We start from the raw sequence: 12324 nt of genomic DNA on the forward strand, positions 1-12324 counted from the left end.
GAGTTTTGGAGTCTTACTGACCTGATGGTTTAAACTCAGCCCTACCACTTACTTACTGGCGTCCTTCGGTAAGTTACATACCATCTTTGAGCCCCTCTTTCCTCAACTATGAAATAAAGGTAAGACTTTGTAGGGTTTAAAAATATCAGCAAAGTAGCTAGAAATTACTATTATCATTATTGTCACCATTATTATTGTAACTACAAATAGAAGGATGACTACAGCACTGAACTAATGGCATTGCCTAGAATGATACCAGGGACCACATTACTGGTGTTCTGGGCAATAAGCAACTTTGGAAATTCTGTGGAAGGTATTAATAACCATCTTGGCCCAGTCAGGGTTATAGGATGGTAGAGCTAGAAATTCTGGGCAACACCATAAATTGCACTGAGCTGCTGGGGGTGGAGTTTATGCTTAGATTTAAAGAATTGGGTGTATGACATTTTGTTTGAAGAAAAAGCAAAGCTGGTAAAAGTAGATAAAACTTACTTTCAAAGTAATCATTTTTTATTAAAGTATAGTTGGCATACCATGTTATATTAGTTTCAGGTGTAAAACTTAGTGATTCGACATTTATGTATCCTATGATGTGCTGACCACACTTAAGTCTAGTAACCATCTGTCACTGGGCAAAGTTATCAGACTATATTGTTGACTATATTGCCCTTCACCCTTCTTACCCATCCCTCCACCCCCGCCCCTCTGGCAACCATCAGTTTGTTCTGTTTCTATAAATTTGTTTTTTATTTGTTCATTTGCTTTGATTTTTTTTTTTAATTCCATGTGTAAGTGAAATCATGCAGTATTTATCTTTTTATGTCTGACTTCACTTAGTAGTACCCTCTAGATCCATCTACATTGTCACAAATACCAAGATTTCCTTCCTTTTCATGGCTGAGTAATATTCCAGTATACCACATCTTCTTTATCCATTTACCTATCAACAGACACCAAAGTTGATTCTATATATTGGTTATTGTAAACAATGCTGCAGTGAACAGAGGGGTGCCTATATCTTTTCAAATTAGTGTTTTCATTTTCTTCAGATAAATACCCAGAAGTGGAATTATTGGGTTGTAGGGTAGTTCTGTTTTACTTTTTGAGGAATCTCCGTACTGTTTTCCATAGTGGCTCTACCAAATTCCAGTCCCACCAACAGTGCACAAGGGTTCCCTTTTCTCCACATCCTCTCCAGCACTTGTTATTTGTTGACTTTTTGATAATAGCCATTCTGACTGGTGTCAGGTGGTATCTCAGTGTGGTTTTTTTCATTTGCATTTTCTTTATGATTAATGATGTTGAGCATCTTTTCATATGTCTGTTGGCCATCTGTGTGTCTTCTTTGGAGAAATGTGTCTATGTCTTCTGCCCATGTTTTGATTGGATTGTTTATTTCTTTGGTGCTGAGTTGTATGAGTTCTTTATAAATTTTGGATATTAACCCCTTATCAGATACATCATTTCCAAATATATTCTCCCATTCAGTAGGTTGTCTTTTCTTTTTGTTAAATTTTGTTAATGGTTTCCTTTGCTGTGCAGAAGCTTTTTAGTTTGCAGAAATCCCATTTATTTTTGTTTTTGTTTATTTCCTCGAGGGGGCATATCCAAAAATATATTATTAAGGCCGATGATAAATAGTTTATTACCTGTGTTTTCTTTTTGGAATTTTATGGTCTCAGATCTTACATTTAAGTCTTTAATCCATTTTGAGTTTATTTTTTATATGGTGTAAGAGAGTGGTCCAATATTCCCAACAGTTGTTGAAGAGACTGTCATTTCTCCACAGTATATTCTTTCCTCCTTTATCATAGATTATTGACCATGTAAGTGAGGGTTTATTTCTGGGATCTCTATTCTGTTCAATTGATCTATGTGTCTGTTTTTGTGCCAGTGCCATGCTGTTTCAATTATTATAGCTTTGTAGTATAGTTTAAAATCAGGGAGCATGATATCTCCAACTTTGTTCTTTCTCAAGATTGCTTTCGCTATTCATGTTCTTTTGTGATTCCATATAAATTTAATATTATGTGTTCTAGTTCTGAGAATAATGCCATAGGTATTTTCATAGGGATTGTATTGAATCGGTAGATTGCTTTGCGTAGTATGGTCATTTTAATGATATTAATCCTTCCAATACATGAGCACTGTATATCCTTTCATTTGTGTCCTCTTCAATTTCTTTCTTCAGTGTCATATTTTTCAGAATACAGGTCTCTTACCTCCTTGGTTAAATTTATTTCTAGTATTTTATTCTTTTTGGTGCGGTTGTAAATGGAATTTTTCATAATTTCTTCTGATCATTTATCATTAGTGTATAGAAACACAATGGATTTCTGTAAATTATTTTTGTATCCTGTTACTTTACTGAATTCATTTGTTCTATTAATTTTTTGGTGGCTTCTTTAGGGTTTTCTATATATAGTCTCATGTCATCTGCAAATGGAGACAGTTTTACTTCTTCCTTTATAATTTGTATGCTTTTTATTTCTTTATCTTGTCCGATGGCTGTGGCTAGGATTTCCAATATTGTATTGAGTAATAGTGGTGAGAGAGTTTCTTTATTTTCATTTTTTTGGAATAGTTTGAGAAGGATATGTGTTTTTTAAATGTTTGGTAAAATTCACCTGTGAAGCTCTTTGGTCCTGGGCTTTTGTTTGTTGGGAGTTTTTTGATTACTGCTTCAATTTCATTGCTAGTAATTGGTCTGTTCAGATTTCCTGTTTCTTCCTAGTTTAGTCTTAGAAGGTTGTATGTTTCTAAACATTTATCCATTTCTTCTATATTGTCTTATTTGTTGGCATATAATTGTTCATAATATTCTTTAATGATCCTTTGTATTTCTGTGTTGTTGGTTGTAATGTCTCCTCTCTCATTTCTGATTTTATTTGGGCTCTCTTTTTCTTGATGAGTCTGTTTAGAGGTTTGTCAGTTTTATTTATCCTTTCACAGAACCTGCTCGTAATTTGTCCTTTCTATTTTACTTTTTTAAGTTTCTATTTTGTTTATTTCCCCGCTCTGATCTGTATCATTTCCTTCCTTTTACCTCCTTTGGGTTTTGTTTATTTTCTCTTTCTAGTTCCTCTAGGTGTAAACATAGACTGTTTATTTGGGATTTTTTTTTGTATTTTCATTTTTCTCAAGGTAGTCTTTGATTTGTTTTTTCCAGTTTTATTCCTGTATTGACTTCTAGTTTCACACCATTGTGGTTGGACAATATGCTTGGTATAATTTCAGTCCTCTTTAACTTATTGAAGCTTGTTTTGTGGCCTAATATAAGGTCTATCCTTGTTCCATGTGCACTTGAGAAAAAATGTGTATTCTGCAGTTTGACGATGAAATGTTCTAAAAATGTCTATTAAGTCTATCTAGCCTAATGTGGCATTTAAGGCCATTATTTCCTTAATAATTTTTTGTCTGAATGATTGAGGTAAGTGGGTTATATAAGTCCCCAACTATTATTGTATTACTGCTAATTTCTCTCTTTAGTTACATTAATATTTGATTTATATACTTGGGTGTTCCTATGTTGTGTGCATAAATATCTACAATTGTTATATCCTCTTCTTGGATTGACCCCTTTATCGTTATGTAATATCCTTCTTTGTCTCTTTTTACATTCTTTGTTTTAAAGTCTATTTTATCTGATATGAGCACTGCTACCCCAGCTTTTTTGTTTGTTTCTGTTTCCATGGACTCCTCTTCATTCCCTGCACATTCAGTCTATGTGTGTCTTCCAATTTCAAGTGAGTCTCTCATAGGCAACATATAGATGGGTCTTGTTATTTTATCTGTCCTGCCACCCTGTGTCTTTTGATTGGAGTATTTAGTCAATTTACATTTAAAGTAATTGTTGATAGGCATGTGCTGATTGTCATTTTAATTGTTTTTTTTTTTTTTTTTTTTGGGGGGGGGTTTGTTTTTGCTATTCTCCTGTGTTCCTTTCTTCTTTTCTTTATCTCTTCCCTTTTGATTTGCTGGTTTTCTTTACTTTTTGGAGTTTCTTTTTATTTATTTTTTCTAGGTTTTCAGTTTATGGTTACCATGAGGTTCATGTATATCCATCTATAGCAGTCTTTTAAGCTGATAGGAGTTTAAGTTCAAACACATTCTAAAAGCCCTACATTTTTACTCCCTTTCCATAGTTTGTTATTGACATCATGTTTTATATCTTTTTGTGTTGTGTATCCCTTGACTATTTATTGTAATTAATTTTACTACTTTTGTCTTTTGACCTTCTTGTTAGATTTTTAACTGGTTGATTCACTGTATTTATTATATATTTTACTTTACCAGTGGTATTTTCTTTCTTTCCCATATTTTTTTTTATTTCTGGTTATGGCCTTTTCTTTTCTGTATAAAGAAGGCCCTTTAACATTTCTTGTAAAGTGGATTTAGTGGTGGTAAATTCTTCATCTCTCCTTCAATTCCTAACGATAATCTTGCCAGGTGTAGTATTCTAGGTTGTAGGTTCCTTTCTTTCAACACTTTAAAGATGTCCTGCCACACCCTTCTAGCCTGTAAAGTTGTTGAGAAATCAGCTGAAAGTCTATGGGGTTTCCCTTGTTTGTGACTAGTTTTCTTCTTGCTGCCTTAAAGATTGTCTCTTTATCCTTAACTTTTGCCATTTTGATTACAATATGTCTTGGTGTGGGCCTCTTTGGGTTCATCTTGTTTGGGACTCTGTGCTTCCTGGATCTGGAAGCCTGTTTTCTTCCCCACATTAGGAATGTTTTCAGTCACTATTTCTTCAAATATACTTCTTTCCCTTTCTCTCTTCTCCTTCTGCAATTCTTAAAATACGAATGTTAGAGTTCTTGGTGTTGTCCTAGAGGTCCCTTCCCTTAAACTATACTCATTTTTAAATTTTTTAAATTTTGCTGCTTTGATTAGGTGATTTCCAGTGCTCTGTCTTCCACTCACTAATGTTTTTCTATATTAATTAATGTGCTGTTGATTCCTTCTAATGTGATTTTCATTTGTTATTGCATTCTTTATCTCTGAATGGCTCTTTTTTGTTTATATTTTATAACTCTTGAAATTCTCTGAGTTCCACTATTCTACTCTAAATTTTGTTGAGCATTCTTATAACTGTTTCTTTGAATTATTTACCAGGCAAATTACTTATCTCCATTTGAGTTTTTCTCCAGGGTTTTATCTTGTTTAGTTATTTGGGGCATATTGTTCTGTCTCCCTATTGTTTTTTTTTTTTAACTTTCTGTACTTGTTCCTGTGAGTTAAATGAAATACCGTGTTTCCCCGAAAATAAGACCTAACCGGAAAATATGCCCTAGCATGATTTTTCAGTGTTACATCCCCTGAACATAAGCCCTAATGCGTCTTTTGGAGCAAAAATTATAAGACCTGGTCTTATTTTTGGGGAAACATGGTAGCTTTCTGTCCCAGCCTTAAAAAAGTAGTCTCAGGTAAAAGTGGCTTCTTTGTAGACTGTATGCCTGCTGCTCCTAGTGTGTTGGTTGGAATCCAGGCAGGCACCTGGGGTGCTGCCTGGCCAGAGGGTGTGGGCTCAGGTTGGGGCATCCTGGTGTGTGTGGGCTTTCCTGCTGTGCTGGGTAGGGCAGTTCTGTAGGCTTGTGCTGCAGAGCCCTGCTGATCCTGCTCTTGATTTGGGCGGAGCTGCCTCCTGTGTGAGAATGAGACAAACCCCTTTTTTTGTAAGTGTGTGTTTAACTTTATTTTTTATTTGTTTGGAAGCCATTTTGTTTTGATTACCTGCTGTTGGTCTGGGGGTCCTGTGAAGGCATGGCTGCAGCAGCACTCTGCAGTCTCCCCCTTCCTGGGGGCTGGAGTGGGAGGCTAGCAGCTGTGTGCTCAAAGCTCACCCTGCTGCTGCTCCGGGATGGAGGCCCTGTACAGGCCCCATAGCAGCAGCCTGCTGTCGCTCGCTCCCTCCAGGTGCAGCTTCCCTCTGTGCCCACATGGCTCACCCTGTTGTTTTGATTGACGGCTGCCAGAGCCTGCTCCGAGCCGGACTGTCCCATAGATGTGCACCTCAGGGCCCACTTCCCTCTTACTCCAGGCAGGGCTGACCGGCATGCACTTAATAGGACTCCCTAGTGGTTCTGTTTTTGCTCCTGGTGGGGCAGCCCAGTGGGTACATGCAGCAGTGCCCTGGTGCAGGCAAGACTCAGCCGCCTGTTGTGCTTGCTGAATGTAGCTCTGGATTGGGGTGGCAGGGGAAGGGCACTGTGTACCCGCTATGACGCGCATGTGTTCCTGCTGGAGCTAGCTCCAGGATGGGTAGCTGGGGACCTGCTACTGCAGCCTTGCAGGTCGGCCAGGTAGAACTCCTGCCTGAGCTATCCAAGTGCCGGGGCAATGGAAGCAGTGGTGTTCACTGGCTCCGCCATTCCTGATGGGTTCCCTCAGATTCCGGGTGAGCTCCCAGTCTTCTCTGTGCAGTCTCTCTCTCTCTTTTTTGTTCTGCAGAAGCTCTTCTGTCCCTCTGTTGTGTCTCAGGAGGAGTTGCTCTAAATACAGGTGCACATTTGGTGTGTTCATGGATGGGACGAGCTCCACGTCCTCTTTCGCTTCCATTTTAGAGCCACCTCCTACAATTATTAAAAACAGGAAATTAACATTGATACAGTGCTACTAACTAATCTATAGACCTTATTCTGATTTTGCCAGTTTTCCCACTACTATCTTTTTTTCTGATCCAGGAACCAATGTAATGTCCCACTTGAATTTAGTTCTCATGTCTACTAATCTCCTCCAGTCCTGAAAATTTTTGTCTGTCTTTCTTCACCTTGATGCTTTTGAAGTATCAGTAATTTTGCAGAATTTCCTTCAGTTTGGATTTGTATGATGTGTTCTTATGATTAAATTGAAGTTAAGTATTTTTAACACAAATTGGACAGGCGATGCTTTGTACTTCTCCATGCATCACATCGTGGTATCATTATGTCTTATTACTGGTGATGTTAACTTTAGTCACGTGGTTGAGGTGGTGTCTGAGAAATTTCTACACTGCAGAGAAACTTTATCCCTTTATAATTAAGTGTTTTGTAGGGAGATATTTTGAGACTATGCAAATATTGTGTTCTCATACAGTTTTTGCCCACAAATTTCAGCATCCTTCAGTGACTTTTCATACAACAATTATTACTGTGGTGTTTGCTTAATAATGATTTTTCTATTTCCATTGTTTCTTCTATTTTGGTATTAATTGAAATTCTAGTTTAAGGAATAGCTCTCTCTCCTCATTTACTTAATGCTTTATTTGTATCACACCATCTTATCTAGAATGAACTGAATGGCAGAGTAATAAAAATGGTTTAGAAATAAACTATCCAAACTTCTTTGCCCAGAATTTCACAGCACAGAACTAAAAGTTGTTTATATAAGAACTCTATTGACAAGTCAAAGTCCAAGACATGTCACTCACTGTTCTGGTTTTTTCTTTTTTAGCTTACAACAAAATATGACATTCTTCCACAAGCAGTAGTTTAGTAGTGCCTACTTACATTAATTTTAATGTATTAAAAATATCCATATTTAGTACTCATGTAAGTGTGAAATATTTAAATAAAAATATCTATTTTCATTATCTAGGTGCTGGAGCAATTCTGATTCCTCGTTTAGACATTGTGATTTCGTTTGTTGGAGCCGTGAGCAGCAGCACGCTGGCCCTGATCCTGCCACCTTTAGTTGAAATTCTTACATTTTCTAAGGAACACTACAATATATGGATGATCCTGAAAAATATTTCTATAGCATTTACTGGAGTTGTTGGTTTCTTGTTAGGTAGCTATGTAACTGTTGAAGAAATTATTTATCCTACTTCCAAAGTGATAGCTGGTACTCCACAAAGTCCCTCTCTAAATTTGAATTCAACATGCTTTACATCTGGTTTGAAATAGCTGACACACTATTATGAGTCTTCTACTTTTGTCTCAATTCTGAAAATGATTAAAATAAGAACTAGTAGAACGCATTGCCATATACTTAAAAATAGAACCAGATTCTGTTTTCTTTTGGCACAATATTGATAGTTTGCTGGGTTACTAGTACTGGTAAACTATGACAGATTCTTGGTTTTAAGTGTTAGCAATAATTTCCAAAAATTTAGTTTTGAAAATTGAAAAAATTAAAATGTAAAAAATTAAAGATTTAGACCTCAGTTATTCTTCATTCAATCAGAAATACTTTAACCAAATTCTCTTTTACCCCCATATTACTCTTCTGCCACCCAGTTGAGGACTGAACAGGATTTTCAGCAATCAGAATTAAAGGGCATAGGCACAGAAATTGCTGGACCATCCCAGTGAATGTCAAAATATACTTTGTGTATAATGTAAAAACATCTCGATTATATTTTTATTATATCCAAATACTTATGATTAGCCCCTGGAAGTGTAGAAAACTCTCATGAATCATAATGTAAGCATCAGAAATACATTTAAAACCAGAATTCTGTTTATACTATTCTGTAATGGTAGTTGATTTTCATAGAGAAAACTATGAGGCACTGTGCAAGGTATGGACTTAGTGTTTCAATTAAATTTGAAAGAGACTTTAAGGCTGCCCAATACTATTCCCTGATTTTTTTACCTGAGGAAATGGATGCCCAGAAAGGTTAAGTAACTCTGTCAAGACCACACACTCTTGAGGTGAAGAGTACTGTTGTTTGACTGCAGTCCAGGATTATTTCATTTCACATCACATCTAAGAAAAATAATAAATTATGTTCAGTTTAACTTTAGTGTTGAGTCTATTTAATTATATTTTAATACTTGAAATCAGGTGATCTTTGAAGAGTATATTGACCTGAGCAGAAAATCAGAAAACTCTAAAAAGGCTGCACTACAGCCATATAAACCTCAACCAGGGAAAGAAGCAGTTTTCTTAGAATAGAAACCACTTGCTCGTTTAACTGCTGGCTGGTAAAGGTGCCCAATTGTCCTGTTGGCTTCAGCTCTCCTTATTGTTTCTTCCCTTTCTAGATTTTGTAGGCGTCATCTTAATGGCAGAAAATAGGTAGCTGGCAAAATACAGGATTTGTGCACTGTATACAGCCATGTGGCTTTCCTTATTATAGCGTTTTATTGATCTGAATGGGCAGAAAAAAAGAGAGTCATGGTTAGGAAAAACCAAGACAGTAATAAACTGTTTACTAAATACTGAGATACACCAGGTTTCTTCCCGAGAAATACTTTCTAATTACTCCATATTCTTCAAGTCCAGTTACTAACCAAAACAAAGAATCTCAGTTGACATGAAGGATGAAAATTAAGTTTAAAACATTAAGAACCCTGCTTTTAAAAAAATTCATACTTTAAAACATGTTGACCTTTTTAATCAGGCTGGTGGTACTCTAATTTGTAATACTATACCATCAAGATCACGAGTGTACATATTCTATATTTTTATATGTAGATGTTAACTTAGTTCAAGTATTTTTTGCCTCCATCATTAATGGGTCATCAAGTAAAATCCTAAAGAAATATCAGAAGCTTTATTTTGATACAAATTCATAAGAATCAAAACTTTGTTTTTTAACAGTGGCATTAGGTAGGTATCTCCAGTAATTGTGATACTTTTATGTCAAATCTGTTATATTGAGCCTTTATTGAGAGAATGTGGAAAAGTTACAGAAAAAGTGATTGTAATTGAAACTTATATAATTTTGAATCTAAGAATAAATTAGGTGTTTTTTTAAATATATTACTTGGTATAAAATATCTTAAGAACCATTATTTAATAGAAAGCACTATTAAGTTTTTGTCAGCTGTCTTTAGATAATATCTCTAGTCTGTGTGTGAAATTTTATTTGTGTATTTTCACCTGTTTATTTTCCTTATGAATTCATAAAAGTCAGTGAAATTTTGAATAGTTTATCATAGCAATAAATAAATTTTGAATTCAGCATAAATAAATGCTGAGCACATTTTCAACCAGGCTTCCTTATGCAATGAGTGCTGAATTGACATTCAGTACTTAATTTTCTAAATTATCAATACTTTAAGTACAAGAGAAAATTTGAAATACAGAAAAGGAGCTAAAAAGGGAGAGAGTAGTTTTAATTCTTAACAGGAAACACTATATGTAAAGTACAAAAGTACTCTTATTTATGGATTTTTTGATGAGGTATTTTATTTGCAGAAAATCAGTGGGCAATATTTTTCATCTGAAATTTTATTTTTAATGAGTCATAACATTTTCTAAAGATTTTTAGAGCTCTTTTGATTAGACCAGCTATTGCTTTTATTTTGGGGCCTAGAAAACTGAGAGTGATTGCATCTGTTAAATTTCGTATTTGGTACCTTTGTCCATTGCATTATGGTGAAATAATTCAGTATTTTATCTGCCACCACAGTGAAGTCTCTGCTCTGAAAGCTAATCACGTGCCTGAGAGCCTTTTCTGCTACTGAGATGAGGGAGAGGAAGCTTTATTTACTTCCGATAACCTCTCTTCTAAGTCAGTTTTCACTGTTCCCTTATGTCCAGAAGGGGTTCACCAATTTCAGAGTTGACCTGTCAGAACACTGGTTCTCAGACATTTTTTATCAGAGGATCTTCTTTTCCCCACATGGACAGATTTCTCCACAGTTAAATAAAAACTAGGGGTTTTTTTCTTGGTTACAGACCATTTTTATGATATCATCAAATGAAAAAAGTACTGTAAGTGCCGTGCCACATTTTGTTTTAATTCTTTCCTCACTGTATTCTCCTTTAGTAAAACCATTTCTGTCTCTTGCCTAGGCAAGGAACTTAATATTTTATAAGCATTTTATGCAGTGTGCATAAAATTGTAAACTTTATAACAGGGTCTAATTTCATTCAGTATTTTCATTAATAATTACAGAAAAGCTCTAACTGCAAGTACTATAAAAATATTAATTGAAATAAAGTTCTATATTAGTGCCATTTCTAGCTGTGGCAAAGCACAGCTCTTAATTATAGCTTACCTGTGTCATCTCTTCACTGTAGGTGTATTAGTACAATGTCTGTGGTGCATTAGTTTACTGATCATGTATACCCACTTAGGTCTTGACCTTAGTTATCCTTTATTTAAAAGAAAGAAGATACAGAATAGGGATCATGGAAATAATAAAATAAATAACACCAGTGACTCAATGAATATTTTCTGTTGAGGAACAAAATAATTTGGTAAAAACGTAGACCATTAATAATGTAAAATGAGTTTTTTAAAAAATGACTGTATTTTGATCATTTTGCCTCAACTAGCTTTCCATTCATAAGAAAATTTGAGAAACTTTGACCTTAAAGGTATAACAAGATATTTCTAACATTAAATGGCTGACTGGAATAGTTAATAGTTTAGCAGTATTATGGTTAATCTGGTTTTGCCACTGGTGCTCACTAAACATCTTTCTGAAAGTGATTGGTTTTCACCTAGGAGAAAAGAAAACATGCTTAAGGAATGGCTAAAAATGTTATTTATTGCCCTATGATAAATGATAAGTCTCATTCTTAAAATTTCTTATCAAAATGAGTTGTTATGCACACGCATGCACATACACACCAGTCATCTATGTGAATGAGATACTAGTCCTGATGTAACATTTAAATTCGGTCCAGAAAAATGATGTGTTGAAAGATCACTTTGAAAAGTATTCCATTAGTTTTCTTGTACTAAGTAGGAAAATACATGTTTATACCATAAATAAATTAGGCTGTAGATTTCTGTTTTTCAAAATGGTTTTGTTAGTTTGAATGAAAATGATCGTTGCACTTGAGTCAATTCTTTTAACTTATTTTTCTTTACAATATAAAAAATTTGTCTTCAAGTACTGTAACTTCAGAATTTTCAATAAAATACAATTATTTTGCTTGCAAATGCCTTTTAAATAAATTTCTTTTTTAAGGTTAAATAACATTGACAGATGTCACAAGCTGAAAATGGCATTGTATGTGTAATATTCTCATAACATTTTAATCAGTCTTTGTGGTCAGTTCTTTGTCATATGATCTTCAACCTTGGAAGCTGAGGTTATATACCTCTAAGAGCAGAAATTGATTAAAAATGAAAGGACACACTCAACCATGACCTGAACTTCCTGCAGAGTAAATGCAGAATGAGCGATCTACAGGTGCTGCAGCCATGATTTAATTTACCACTTTCTTAAGGTCAAGAATATGTATCAGTCACACTTTAATACATTTTGCTTGCATTATTCCAACTCCATACCGAAGACCATAAAGATTTATACCTTTACATCAATAATCCTGCTCTTATAAACTTAACATAATGACATGCCAGAAAAGAAAGACTATGCCTAAAGGTGCATTGGCACCCTTCGATTTTAATAGTGAAAAACTGGAAACAACCTAAATGTT

The 12324-nt window shown here is 35.0% G+C and overlaps 1 protein-coding gene across 1 annotated transcript in view; it reads left to right on the forward strand.

Moving 5' to 3' along the window:
- The window catches only part of SLC36A4 (solute carrier family 36 member 4), a 44642-nt gene extending 32818 nt beyond the window's left edge, over nt 1-11824 (forward strand). The window contains exon 11 of the mRNA XM_074335612.1: nt 7576-11824. Within this exon, the coding sequence (XP_074191713.1) occupies nt 7576-7883 (308 nt within the window). The 3' untranslated portion in view covers nt 7884-11824. The remainder of the gene's footprint in view (nt 1-7575) is intronic.
- The last annotated feature ends 500 nt before the right edge of the window (nt 11825-12324 follow it).

Source organism: Rhinolophus sinicus, linkage group LG06 (genome assembly GCF_036562045.2).
Source record: "Rhinolophus sinicus isolate RSC01 linkage group LG06, ASM3656204v1, whole genome shotgun sequence".
Classification (NCBI taxonomy): domain Eukaryota; kingdom Metazoa; phylum Chordata; class Mammalia; order Chiroptera; family Rhinolophidae; genus Rhinolophus; species Rhinolophus sinicus.